Source organism: Melozone crissalis, unplaced genomic scaffold (genome assembly GCF_028551555.1).
Source record: "Melozone crissalis strain CALT ecotype California unplaced genomic scaffold, PUWL_Pcris_2 ptg000016l_1, whole genome shotgun sequence".
Taxonomy (NCBI): domain Eukaryota; kingdom Metazoa; phylum Chordata; class Aves; order Passeriformes; family Passerellidae; genus Melozone; species Melozone crissalis.
The window spans coordinates 15,661,289-15,676,434 of record NW_026535794.1 but is presented as its reverse complement, the minus strand read 5'-3'; the positions used below and the strand labels follow the sequence as shown (position 1 = coordinate 15,676,434).

The window sequence follows — 15,146 nt, the reverse complement described above, 5'->3', positions numbered from 1 at the left end:
CATTTCATTCCAAAATAGATGCACGTGTAGGTGGATGTGTTGTAGAAATACAATGTACTACAGGGCTGAGCCTAGATAAGCTGGTGATCCTCAAACATCAGCATCATCTGCATGAAATGGGCAGAAATCTGCTCCTTTAAATACCTGTTCATCCTTCTTATGACACTTTCTTCAAAGAGCTCAGTGAATAGTAGATAAAATAAGTATCTAATGAGGTATGACAGAAACTCCGACTGAGCTAAGAAGCAGCAAGCTGAATTCTAATAAATAAATGAAGCAAAACATTTACTTCCAGCAACTATGTCAAGTTAGGCATAGGAAACTGCAGCTCTGCAGCTGGAGAAGGGCAACACTCTGCAAGCCAGAAAAGTGATGGAACTCCTCCAGCTTTGGTTATTTATGGTGTGATGATGAAGGAACAATTTTCCATGTGAGGAATGGCTTTAAAGTTGAACAGAGGAGCTGAAAGAGAGACTTAATGAAAAATCAGAGGGGAACAAAACTACAGCTACAAAAACAATGACATTCGGTTTAACAATTTAAAAACATAATTTGTGTGCAAAAACCAGATGTTAACTTGTCCAGCTTCAAGGTAAACAGCAAACTGTATTTATAACAACCCTTCTGCTGGACAGCAAACACACACCACTAAATGTTGCAGTATATGAGGCTCACTTTGGGCCTCCAAAGCTTATCAAAACGAACACAAATGCCAAACAAACATTTTAAACAAAGGACACATCTGTATTTAATGCAAAGCTATTTTCAAAAAACCCCAACCTTTCATAATCTACAATAATTGCAATAGCCTGAAACATAAGAATGCTTTCAGGCTCATAAAAAAAAGGCTTCTAATTTTAAACATTTATGAGGACACTGAGAAGCGGCTTAGAAGCATGCTTTAAAACATGTTTTCAGGTTTTAAACTGCTGAAAGCTGAGACCCCTTTACCCATTTGGCCTGGAGAGAACTACAAAAATATGAAGAGAAGACTGCACATGAATATTTCTACTAAAGAAAATGCAGCTGACTCCCTCACTCCAGCCCCTTCCTCCCATCATCCCTGCACCTCCCCGTGCAGGGCAAGTGCACCCCCAGACAAATCACCTACATCACTGCCTCTGATGCACCACTGTTTGTAACAAATACCTTTGAACATAAAGGTATTTAAAGGGCCACTCTGCCATGCTGCTGCTGTTCCTGAACAGAAGGGACTCTGTCTCAGTATTAAATTTATGTCAGCTCATTTTAAACTATACCTTGGGATGGGTGATTTAATGTTCATTCTAAAAAAATACCATGATCAAAACTTTTAAATGGTTTTTCCCAATTCATAAAATGCATGCTTTTTGCTGGGAATGAACCTTCCTTTGACACAGTGTAACTCTGGGAAGGAGGGATTGTTCTCACATTTCTGTTTCATGGAAAACACCCTGCTGTTTGATTTTTAAAGTTAAAGGATTAAGTTGCAGGGCAAAAAATGCTGCTAAATGCAACACACTCTACCAAGTTAAATACAGCCTCAGTCTGATATGAACCACTGACTTTAAAAATAGCTGTTCCTGTCCAAATACACCAGTGAAAATAAATATGAATATATTGTAACATTATAAATAGTGTATAATATATTGCAACATTAAAAGATGAATGTGTCAAGAATAAGAACAATTACTACTTTTAAGGTAATTCAGCATTAAAAACCCAATATATGAAAGCAAAGAAACAGCTACCAATCTGAATTTATAGCAACAGATAGTAGGAAGAAAGTTTTGAAAATACATGGGAAAATACAGTTCTGTGGGCATTTTCTTTTTGTCTTTTGTTATTCTTGATTCCTACTTTACAGTTCAACTTCAGGGCAAAGCACCACACAACAAGAAATCACATTCAAAACTATTAGGTAATCAAAACTGCCTTTACTGTTTAAAAACAAAACACATACACAAAATATTGCAGCAGCTTGTGGAATCGCACTCAGAAATCTCAACACTTTTAGACCTCTTCCCATGTTTTCATCACCATAATTTTTGCAAAACAGTGAGGCAAGCCATGCCATTTTAGGCATGAGTCTTTTATCACTGCAACCCCTCCATTACAGCTGACCACAAGAAGGAATGAATAGAGTGGTACTGTAGGGACACTACTGGTGTATCTTTCAGCTTGCTCCCTGACATGCTCTGACTTCTGCTGGAGAATGATGTGGTGATTTCTCAGACTTGCCTCCATTGTTGCTCCCAAAATAATTCAGAGGAACATAAGGCTCTAAGCAGTTTAAACATCAATTTCAAATTGGAGTCAGTGGTTTCAAGGACCCTTTCATGAAAACCAAGCTCCAGAACTCCACCCTCTCACAGCCTGACAGGCCCAGCCCCCTTGGAGATGTCTGGGCTCCATCTCGATGGGCGGCAACTCACCTTCAACCCAAAGAGCTACAGGCATATAAATACATGTGAAGCTTTTACTTCTAAAATATAAATATCTTTGCTGTTACCAGGACAGAACTGAACATCAAAAACACCTGCAAGCAATGAACATGTTTGAAGACACTGAAATAAAGAAATCAAGAATTAAAAGTTCTTAAATTATAGACTACAAAGCTCCTGAGTGCCGGCTGCATGTATGCACATTTGAGTGATTGAGAGAACTGCATGGAAATATTCATTTACCACAAAATCTGGGAGCACTGTCAGGACCTGAATTCCAGTCAAGTTTTTAATTTCATTTAAGACTGAGATTATTTCATATAAATTGATTTATTTCTGAGTGTACAGTATATTTTAACTTGCAAATATATTTCATTGAGGTTAATAATTAGTATTGAGTATTTGCTGTTATAAAGTTCCTTAAGCATGAATTTTAAGTACAAGGATTCATAATCAGCTTCCATGTATCCATCTGGAATGATACAGAATAAACACATTTTCTAGTCACCAAAATAAAGGTTAATATGGCTTTTTAAAAAATCCCCTACAAACCCAACTAAAACACCTTTTAAGTGATACATCTGTTGAGTTAGTTTAGCAAGACAGTGAAAGAACAATTTGGTAAGGTAGTGAAGGTTTTTCATAGCATAGCAGAGTTGAGCTTCAATATTCACCATTATCAGAAAGTTCAATAATTCCTTGTTTTGATATCAAAGTAAAAATTGTCCATAAAGTGGAAGGGTCTTCACAATTATGATGACTCTGCCAATGATTACAAAGATCCTCTTTTCTTCCGAACAACTGTTTGCATAAGATGCAGTTATAGCCTGCATTAGACCAAAATTCTATTTTTTTCCTTTGTGTGCCAAATCCCACATTTTGCATCTCCTTAGAAGCTTCACTACTTCCTGACTGGGTTGGTTCAATTTTAGGTATAATATTGACATTATTTTGATGGTGGAAGTGCATCTGTCTCTTTGGTTTTGGAACATTATACAGCTCCTCCTGATGGGCACTGCACTGTGCTAAATGTCTTCTCTCATTGTGCTGTTTCCACACGTGGCTTGTATGTTTGACCAGTTTCCCCTTTGTTCCTCTGCTTTCTTGCAAAACCTCTTCCTTCACTCTTCCCTGAATCTCTTCTCCATGGCAGCACAATAAGTGAAACTTCATTTCACCAAAAGACTCTGCAATAAACTGGCATCGACCACATTTGACCTGTAATTTCACTCCTCCCGGGTCATGGAACAGGTCCTCAAAATTGCACTTATTTCCCCTGTTAAAGAAAGGAAATACAAACTATGTAAGTATTAGCCAGGCAGAGAAGAGGAATGGCAACTTCTGCCCTTACAAATTCCAAGAAGAGATACAATCATGAAACACTTTTAATTAAAAAAGGGCATTGTTTCTACAGGATCTAATTTTTTGCAAGAGTTAAAAAAAGAGAAACTAAATAAATACTAGTAAGGCTGATTAGGGAAAAAACTGAAACCAAATGACACTTCTGAGTTTAAGAACTGCCTCCAAACTTAGCTTAGGTAGAAATAACCTTTTAACACCACCAGCCTTTAATAAAAGGCTGATAACTTTTGTTAAAGTTCTGTTTCAGGGAGGTTAATCCAAATACTTCTAGCGCTGTGCTAGAAAAGTGGAAATTACTATTACCTGCAATGTACAAGTAAGAGAAATCTATTTGTTTACAGTGAGTGATCTAGGTCAATTTGAGGCAAAACCACCTCCCTTTCCAAGATGGAAACTATGAAATTTCAAAGTTTCTTGCCTTTTTTTTCTACAAGTTGGTAACATGGTTTAGAAAAGCTTAAATACCTAACTGGCAATTGGACAGACCCTCCCCTGATTTAGCAGAGCTCTGAGTATAAAGGATACACAGGCAGTCCCTGGTTAACACAATCAAAAGATCTCCTCAGACAACCTCTCATAACATCTACAAGAAGGACCTCATAACACTGTGTATTTATACATATCAGACAGATTACCCAACAAAACAGATAAACTGTATGATTCACTGTGTGACACCTACAAAGACTGACAGAAGAGGACTGGTATTTCTTAGTCTCAAACCATAAAAGTTTCTGACTGCTGCTCCAGAGAGTGAGGCTCTGAAAAGTAAAATGAGCAGAATGGAACTGCAGTGTTGCAGTGAGCCATCCCATTGAAGCCCTGAGTGTTCTTCAGTGAAAATAAATGCACTGGAGCAAACAAAAAAGGCAACATTTATACTTTATCAAAAGATTTCACCTCAAAATCATAATACAAAGGTAAAAGTATGTTCTATCCATCTTAATATAGTGCATGTTAACTTTTCTACTTGGCTGAGTGATTGCAAAAACAGCATTAAACTCAGGTCAGATTAGCTCACAGCACTCCCTAAAAGGAAGTGGGATAATGATATTTAACCGGGAAAGCAAACTACAGGCTAATACTGAAATATGAATTGGCTTTTGCTTCCTGCAATTGGTTCCTCTATCTTCTAGGGAAAACCCCTAGGACAGAAGACAAAGCACTAGCTACAAGAAACCAACTGACCCAAATGTGGCAGCATATCAGGTGTTACTAGATTATATGCAAATTTATTTTGGATATTCAAGTGTCAATAATGATTTATAGTCAGTAAATCAGCTAAAATACACTGGTTGGTCTAATGGATTGACTAGATTCAAATGGAATATTTAAACTATTAGCAATCTCACTTGGTGGAAAAAAGCAACAATTTTCATAGTGGTGAGGTTTACTAATTTCCACTGACAACTTGAAATCCAGTTTTCATTAGCATTTAATCAGTGAAAACTCTCACCTCTCTGCAGCTTCTTCTGCCTCTTTTATAATCCTGTCTCTCTTCTTTGAAGTGTCCTGCACCTGCTGCTCACTAGTGTAGGGCTCTGTGCTGATAACAACCCTGTGGACTTCTCTGAGGTGCCCAAAGTACACTTTGGCATGGCCAAACACTTTAGCACAGAATTCACAGCACACCAGCTTTTTGGATTTGCCTTCGTTGTGATGAAGCTTCATGTGGGTGCTCAGGCTCCCAGAGTGCATATATGCCTTCCTGCAGATCCTGCAGCTGTAGGGCCTCCTCCTCGTGTGCGTGTTCATGTGGTCCTTGAGGTGGTGCTTGAGGCGGAACCCGTGGTTACAAACATGGCACCTGTGCACCACCCTAAGGACAGCTGAACGTGCATTTCTGCTTAGATCACTTGATTTGGCTGATGGAGCATCACTGTGCTTGGAACTCACACATTTATTGGTGAGTGACCCATTGAAAAAGGAGTCCTGCCCACGAGACGGCGTCGCCACGACGGCTGCGGGAGTCAGCGGTGCGAGCGCCTGCACAAGCACCACGGGCTTCGGTCTGATACTGCGGTACCGTTTCACTGCTCCTGCTTTGTTGTCTTCAGGTGCCTCAGTATCAACCTTGGCCCTCTCTCTTCCCTCTCTAAACTTATTAATGATGCATTTCCTTCGCTTGGCCTGAAAAGCCAATAAATCTTCCGGGGCTCTTTTTTTCCTGCCTCTTCTTTTAGAGGTTGCACTGCTCAAGTTTTTAAGACTGTCGACATCATCCTCTTTGCTGGAGGGAGAGAAAGTGTTTTCTCCAATGGATTGTTTGGGGCCTTGTGTAAATGATACACCTAATTGCTTATCAAAGCCTTTGGTTTTCATCAAAAATGGAATCTTTTCACATTCAGATTTTAGTGAATGATCAGGTATGTCCCTAACATTAATATTCTGCTTAGATTTACAGAACACTGAATTTTTCATTCTGGAGTAAGGCAAAATAGGAAGCTTTCCTTTTGGTGCTGATGGAGTCATCTGAATTGTACTGCCAAAAACCGTCGGTGACAAGACAGCAACAGGATTTGCAGAATTTGTGGGTTTTTCCTTTAGTTTCTCAGATGTCAGGAATGACTCTCTTGTGGTTTCCAATGCTGTCTTCACAGAATGTAGACTCAGTTTCATGGGATTAGTTGTACTTGCTGGCTTGGATGGAGAGTCTTCAACTACAGATGGTCCAGAAATATTATTGCTAGCAATTTTAGCTTTGTTCATTAAAAGAGATCTAGATTTCACACAATTGCTTTTATTCATTAATGTTGCAACTCCAATTTCAGCTGAGTCACAGTCTGCTACCATCCCTTGCTCAGCTGAATCTGAACTACAATGAGCTTCAGGACAGTCTTCATGTAGAGCAGTCATGGGGGAAGTCTGTGATGAGATCAGTGCTTTGGTAAGAATCTTGTTACGTGCACTCAAACCAGAGATTTGGGTCAGTTTTTTGTCACTCAGCAACTTATTTCTTACAGATTGGTACCTGGGGATGGGCAGCTTTAGGTTTTCAGAGGGGGCCACAGCTGACTGCTGAACTTGCTGAGTTAGGGCAGGTGCAACACAGGGCACAGCCAGCAGGGAAAAGGTGCCCTTGTGAGCAGCCACCTGCATGACAGCATAGTTCTGAGCTGGCACCACCAGGGGCTTAGAGCCTGAGGCTGAAATTGGTGTCATTGGCTCAGGCAAAGATGACTGAAGGCAAGAAACCACTCCAGATGTTAAAATGTTTGGTACCATTTTTGGAGCAATGGTCCTAAACTGACTTTTCTTCTGAAAGCTTTGTATTATATCCGAAGGGGATTTCTGTTTATCTGTAAGGATAACATAAAACAGATGTAAAATTCCACACAGTATTTTTTAAAAATTACTCTGTCAAAAAATAAAACTGCTTATGAAGGACACTATTACACACAAGCTTATTAAAAATAAGCTTGACCACCAAATGACCACCAAATTAAATCTAGAATTGCTAGTTTCATAGACAAAAGTACTGTCTGAAGCAACATGCTTGAACAAAAAAACCTTCTCTAAATCCAGTCTTCATTGGATGTATCATTCTAGGCTAGAAACTACATGACATTTCAGAACAAATACACCCATAAGCCTCTTCAGCCCCGGAAAAGCTGTGAGAGCATGCTGGCAATATTCTGCTGGAAAAGCAGGGACAGGATTTAAGCTCCATGACCCAGAACTTCTCTGAGCACCAGCTCTGATCATGTATCTCAAACAGAATCATGCCATCTTTCAGACATTCTCTGCTATTTAGAATTTGTGGGTTTTATCAGATACAGACCAAAGTTTGCCTGATGAAGTCTTAGAAAAATTCCTCCTACAAAACATGCAAACAATGTATAATAAAATCAAAGAGGACTTGAAAAAATATGTGAATATTAACTACAGTTTAATACCCAATCACAAAAATTACTCAGGTGACACTAATGCACAACAGAACTACTGCAGTTAATGATTTAAACACTTCCTTGAAAGATGCAATTTATCAAGGTTATATAACAATTTCTTCCTGTTTCTACTTGTGCTCATAAAAGTCACAAATATTTTTAGTAAAAAAAGTGACGATAATGAAAACAAACAGAAGGAAAACTATAAAATTCATATGCTATAATATGCACTAGGTAGCAAAGGCACCTGCTGACCTTTCAGACTCCACAGAAAAGGAGTTGATACATAGTTAATTGTACCACTACCATTTCACCTATCAGTCTCATTACCCACTCTCAAATTCAATTATTGATGCTTCCAGTTCTCCAAACCTGCAATACATTTCCTGGAAAAATGGAAATTGCAACCACTGAAAATTCAGCTACAAAGATTCCAGGCAGAAAGGCAATTTGGACATAAGCAAAAATCATTTGAGAGAGGAGTCACATTTGAATTGAATACGTGAAACTAAATGCTGCAACCTTGAAATACTGTAGTACGATAATTCCACAGGAAAGTTTCCATTCCTTGCCATTTTAAAGACTTGTATTACAAATGCATTTATATGTGATTCTGGACTTAAAAGGTAACTGTGAATTAGTACCAACACTGGAAACTCCAGTAAATTTATCTTAATCCTGGATGTTCTTCTCAGACGTCACACACTTTGCAACAAGCACTGCAAGCTACAGACCTATCATGTTTCATGACCAGAACTCCTGGACACACACATATCCATATTCATGGTGTGCACATGTGCAGTAAAGCCACTGCCTTCAGGACATGCTGGATTCACTGAGCAATCACATATAAACTGAACTGTTCATATTTGGTAGACCTGATGCTTTTCAAAACTCTTTGATCAGCAGATTCATAGAGCAATAACTATGCAGGGCATAAGCCTTTGATCCTTTTATTGCCTTCTGTTGCATCAAACCCCAAGACCATTATGCACTTTCTTTATACTCCAGTTAAGTGAAACTACTGGGCACCACCATAACTTTCTCTCTGCTCAATGGCTGTAGAGACCTTCTGAATTTCTAGACATTCTGTGCAGACTGGGTTACTGTACACCTGGAAGTCCTACATAAACAGAGATCCCTGCACACAGGGCTAAATCCAGGTTTGTGCAACCTGAAAAAAGGAGAAACATGATATGTTTAGAATTGTTTCCCTACAGCATTTTTAGTCTCAATTTTTAATATTTTTTTAATCTAGTCACTAAATATATAGAAATCTTTACATTTTCAGCTACTAAGATTTCTGCTAGTCAGATGATGATTTGTTTCCTACAAGGTATCTTCCTGCTGCTTTTGAGTAAACAATTTAAGTACTTGTGAGAAGAAAAATAAAATTATGTGAAGTATTGTAATCGCTAACCAAACTAGCCCTGAACTTTAATGATAGTTACAGGTCAAACCATATAGCTTAAATACAGCAGACAACAGAATAAGTGTACTTTCCTTTTAGGGGACAGAATCAGTTCTTATTTATCCAAATTATGCTTGTCATACACTGACAATAAAGACTTTCTGTCAGTCAGCAACTATTCAGCTTGCCATAATATTCAACATGAAGCTGTTTCCATTCTCTCTCATTTCTCTTTTTCCTCTCCTTTTTTATTTCAAAATTTCATTTATTGTTTTGCATAAAACTTTTAGGAATGCTGGAGTTTCAGCAGATTACTACCCCTGCTACTCTGCGTTACAAGGCACCCACTCTTCAAGCAATGGTAACGGGAAAAGGTGGAAGGTTTGCTGTGGACATGTCATCTCTACAAATGGCAGCCATAAAAGCAAGGTTAATTTGAAGTTAGGAGGAAATATTTGTAGAAATAATGTATGGCATTAACTTTAAAAAGAACCATATGTTTCTCAAATGCATTGACTTGCCTAATGCAGAATTAAGCAGTAAAATCACTTTTCTATAAAGAAAGTATCTCCACAGATTTTCTCAGCATTCCACAGGACAGTGTTGCTCTAAAAGCCAAGACCTTCACCGATATCAAACACAAGATTCTCTTTGAAACAAGGTCTGTTTAGATCAATACCCTTCTTACACAGGTAACACAATACTAAGAATGGATAAAACTGCTTGAGAAGGGATTTTTATGCAGACACTTTTTCCAACTAGTGTAATTTTATCATAAGTTTTCCAGGCAAGCTGTGTTTGGTACCAGCCTTCAGTACAATTTTTTTTTTCTCCTCCTTTTTCACAAGTTTACATTAGACATTTTAGTGCACAAATATTCATTGCAGTGCTTCTGGTAAGCAAAGGAATACTCAACTCTGCACTTCCCTGCCCTCCAACACAGCTACTGTAGTTAAGCTGCTTAGCCAGTGCCTAAATATAGAGCAGGGCTAGATGCAGACTAGTTCCAGGCTCTGATAACATTTTAACATTTTGCCTGCAGACTGGGAAAGCTAATTGGAAGAACTGGTGCAAGACTACTTAGCATCTTGGACCAGGAGAAAGCAGCCAGTCAATTCAGACTGGAGGTTCTACTGACCCCACCCAGAGCATACAACTATCATCAGTGACCAAAATTCTGTTTTCCATTTATAGTTGGTGAAGTTTCCACAACTCCCTTTGCACACAGCAAGAGCTATAGTAATTCATGTCTTCACCACACTGAAGGACTTGAATATGCTCTGGCTGACTGGCTTGTGCAAAGGCAGCTTGGAAACCTCATGTGCATCTCTCAGGGGCATTCCATTTCTTCCAAATTATTTCTGTCTCTGATTCAAAGGACTCATTTTAACTTGTCATCTGTGACCTGAGGAAAAGCCTTGGTGCCTATGCAATCCCATGAAGTCTTTCACCTAAGATGGGGAAGTTTCAGTTAAGGGAGGCTCTGCAATGGCATTTATGAGGATGGTCCTTCATTTTAGACAACATTCTTTCCACAAGTAAATCTGCAAATCCTTCACTGGAAGGCAACAATTTTTATACTTTCTTTAAAATTCTCATTAATAACAAAGGAAATAAATGAAAGCATTAGATTTAATATCTCAAGGATGTGAAGCTCATTTTTAACTGCTGTGTCCTCAGTCTTTCACATGAGTGTGAAGGTGGGGCAAACAGGTAGACACTTTTAAATAATTACACACAAGGCTAAAGCAAATGCAGTTCAACCTATTTACTTTAAAAGTCTCTGTTAAAAGATTAATGGTTCCCATGCTAGGACCTGCAAGTATCAAATCCCTCAGATACTTGCAGGATGTCATAAGCTTTCATCCCTTCTAAAGAACCTTAAAATTGTATAGAAGTGGACACTGACACACCAACACAAAAATCAATGATGCATTAAATTCTCTGACAGATCCATGCTGGGAAGACTCCTCTGGAGGAAATGGAGTTTCCATGGGTTGCTGCTTGTTCAAGGTTCCCCTGCCTTCCCAAATCATCCAAGTCTGGTCTACCTCAGCCTAGTCTGCCTTATTTAATGGACTTCCTTTAGTCTGTTCCCTATGTAAAGCACACAACATTGCTGAACTCAGATGCCATAGAATATATCAGAAGAAATTTAATTTTCAGTACTATCTGGTCAATTTTGAAAATAACCACCAAATAGACACCACAGAAACCACTGAGTAATAGTGTTCATTTTTTAAATAATCCTTGTAGATCTACCTCAGTTGTGCACATATGTATTTGTGTAGGAATTGACATATGAGAAGAAAAGAATTCAAAAAAAAGAATAATCTTGTTTTGAAGGACAAGGCAGAATACAGATGAAGATTAATGAGTATTCAATGCATATTAATACTGCTGAGTCTTTTGCTGACTTTGAAAGGAAGAGTATCTTTTCTGTGGGAAAGAAAAAAATGTACAACTGTCTAACACACAACATCAGATCTTTTTCTGCCAATGATAGTTTATCATTCATTTTGCCAAATCTCCATACACACTAAATACCTGTGGATACTGTCTTTCCAGCACAAGTTTCTTGCTTTTGCTGACCCAGCATACTTTGTTGGACACAATGTTTCTCTGCAGGATTAGCATGCAAAAAAACACCACCTGCAAAAGTGCTTCAGTTATAAATAGATACCAGGACAAAAAAACCCAAAACAACCAAACCCCCAAAACCTACAAAACCCAGAAAAAGACAATATAAAATGTTAATAAAACATTAACTTGCAATTAATGCATTAAGAAAACTATGGCTTTTTGCTCTTTGCCATTTTTCTCTCCTCAAAATACACTTTAAAATTGAATATGTTACATGCCAAATGCAAGGTGATAGCTTAATAACTGAGTAAAGCTGGTTAATGTGGCAAACAGATGGGATGGTTTAGCTTCAGTGTCATGGCAGACAGTCAACAGCAGCAAAACAAAATGCTTCAAAAAATGAAGATTCAGTAGCTTTATTGAGTAATTTTAATACAGGGGCTAAATTCTATGCTCATTTACACTTTCCATGATTCCATACAAATAAACTGCAGATATTATAGAAAACAGAATTTGGACTTCTTTATTCAAAAGCAGTTTTGCCAAACACCTGTACAAAATGAGATCCGTAATAAAGCCTAGAAACCATGAGTTTCCAGCTCTATACACTACAGCAATTAATTTGCAGTTGCTTTTACCTTTGCTAATAATAATTACCTGGTTGGAATGTTCTGGGTATTTGATTCAGAAAATTTTCTAAAATTAATTTCAACAGAAAATACCAGCCATTCTCAGTATGGCTGCATAAAAAAATTGTAAAGGAAAGAAAAAAAAAATCTAGTGACACATCTGTGCATCAGGTGAAGACCTTCATATGTGACACAGCAATGTCTCTTTGATCTGTGAAAACTACCCAAATTAGGCAAAGCTCTGGACTCTGGGCATGTGTTCAGTACATACTTCAAGCAGCTAACTCTTCCAATGATTACATCCTATTGAATGTGCTCCTGCTCAGGCTGGGCTGGATTCTCCCTGAACTATGGCTTTAGGTCCAAGCACCCAAGCTGGGAAAAGGAAATGGCCTCTCCTTATCTCTGAACTGCAGAGCTGACAGTGTGGAAGGGAAACAGGAGAATATACAGGGCAAGCAGAAAAAGCACAAGGCTAGAAATGAGACTTGAAAAGTGTCCAGGCCAAAGAGTCAGAGTGGGATATGGGAATTAAATGCAGACTTAAGACTGGGAACCAACATTACACATGAGGTGGAAAGGAGAAGCATTTAGGCCAAAAGAGGAATCTCACATTTCTTACCTTTTTAGTACTTGATTTTTTAAAGAGTAATGTAACTATGTTTACATAAGAGTGTTTTTGTGCAATTTAAACTGGCATAGAAAAACAAATAATACAACAAAGTATTTTAATGCAAGATTGGAAAAGCTCTGTAGATCATTCACATAAACACTAAGATACAGAATGTGCAAATACACTTACAAAACTTATTCTGGTGTTCCAAAGGAGGAATAAAATAATTTGTTAAAATTCTAGAAGCTTTAAGCTGTATCTTTAAAGCTATATATAATTAAATCTGATTTAAGCATAAATGTGATTTGCTAGTTGTGCAATAAGCATTTTATAATTTAGGAAAGTCCTCTTTACAGACTGTGCAAATTTATTATTTTAAGGGATTAGGATTATAGAGCATTTCAAGAAATTCTGTGAGCAGTGGAATACTTTCTGGATTGCTTAAATTGTCTCCAAAAGACTCTTCTTAGCAGAAGAGCACATTGAAATAACAAAGGTTCACTTTTTTTTTACATTAATTGGACTCCATTAAAGAGGATGTTTAACATTAAAATTTCTGGTGGCGTTTTTCAGCATGGGAATAAGCTACAACTATTTTTAGTATAAACTGTCACCTTGCAGAGGTAAGTCATACAGTAATCCAAGATCATGGGTATATAGTTTGCATTTAAGAAGTTCTCCAGTTTCCTCTCTAATTTAGTCTTTTGTTTTTGCCTGAAACATTCTTCCTGCACAATTAACCATATATTGATTAATATATGCCAAAGTTTATCCAGGTCTAACATAACTTAAGAAAAAGAAATTAGATTACACTACTTTCTCAGCTTCCAGAATTGCTTTCCTCTGTTGTTTGAAAGTGTACAGAGGAGAGGCCTTTCACACAGTCCTTTTCTCTAAATTGGAGAGGAACAGACTCTGTTGATATTGGCTATTGGATGGATAAGGAATTGGCTGATGCTCATGGAGAACAGCCCAATGCCCACATGGAGGTGGGTGACACGTGGTGTCCCTTGGGTCCATACAGACAATGGCATTCAGTGCACCCTCAGCAAGTCTGCAGGCAAAACCAAGCAGAGAGGTGCAGCTGGCACACCTGGAGGATGGGATGCCCGAGGCACCTGGACAAGATCAAGAAGTGGCCCCATGGGAAGCTCATAAGTTTCTGCACATGGCTCAGGACAGTCCCTGGCATCAATACAGGCAGGGCCAAAGAGATTCAGAGTAGCGCTGCCAAGAACTTGGGGGTACTGGTGGATGAAAAGCTGACTGTGAGCTGCAGACGAGCACTCCCAGCCCAAAGAGTGTCCTGGGCTGCATCCAGAGCACCGTGGGCAGCAGGGCAGGGAGGGGATTCTGCCCCTCTGCTCTGACCTACTGAGACCCACCTGGAGCACTGCACCAGCCCTGTGGCCCTCAGCACAGGAAAGACATGGACCTGCTGGAGCAAGTCCAGAGTAGGGCCACAAAAATGATGAGAAGGATGGAACCCCTCTTGTATGAGGAAAGGCTGAGAGAGAGATGGGGTTATTTAGTCTGGGGAAGGCTCCAAGAAGACTTAACTGGGGCCTTACAATACCTGAAATGGGCTGAAATACCTGAAATGGGCTGAAAAGAAAGACAGCGATGCTTTTTTACGTTGCTTGCAGAAACAGGACAAGGCACAATGGTTTTGAACTAAAATAAAGTAGATTCAGACTAGATACAAGGAAGAAATTTTTTACCTGCCCATCACTCTCACCAGCATCTCAGCTTCAGTACCTCTGTCCCCAGAGAAAAGTATAACATAAAAAATACCCATACTAAAACAGACTTGTTAAACACAAGTTAACACATTGTGAGAAATTTAGTCACTATATTAGCACCATTAGCAACAGGAATAATTAAGATATAATTTTTCATTTCTCATAGATTTATATTTCATGGATCTTTGTATCGTCCCATCACAAATAACTTTTAAAATATGTATTAAATACTATTTCTGCAGGGAACAAGTGGCCAACAGCTTTGAGGCAATCCACACTATTCAAAAATCACTACAGGTAATCACTATAGGTACATTACTTTGGGTAAATCACTATAGGTAAATCACTATAGGTAAATCACTATTCAAAAGCAGCTTCCTATATATAATGTATGGCAATGCATGGCTTAACACAACCTCCTATTATAAAAAGCCTTTTTTGTGCTACTGTATAAAGGAAGAAAGTCTCCAAAGTCTTTCCTAAGAGTCATAATACATAT

The 15,146-nt window shown here is 38.4% G+C and overlaps 1 protein-coding gene across 4 annotated transcripts in view; it reads right to left on the bottom strand.

Moving 5' to 3' along the window:
• Positions 1-1,667: 1,667 nt before the first annotated feature.
• The window catches only part of ZNF438 (zinc finger protein 438), a 52,097-nt gene continuing 38,618 nt past the window's right edge, over positions 1,668-15,146 (bottom strand). For 3 of the 4 annotated variants that reach the window (XM_054273483.1, XM_054273481.1, XM_054273482.1), the window contains 3 exons: positions 11,628-11,732; positions 5,239-7,081; positions 1,668-3,699 (listed from right to left, as the gene is read on the bottom strand). In XM_054273483.1, coding sequence (XP_054129458.1) covers positions 3,087-3,699; positions 5,239-7,081; positions 11,628-11,732 — 2,561 coding nt within the window. In that variant the 3' untranslated portion in view covers positions 1,668-3,086. The remainder of the gene's footprint in view (positions 3,700-5,238; positions 7,082-11,627; positions 11,733-15,146) is intronic. The other variant, XM_054273484.1, reaches the window with a different exon arrangement.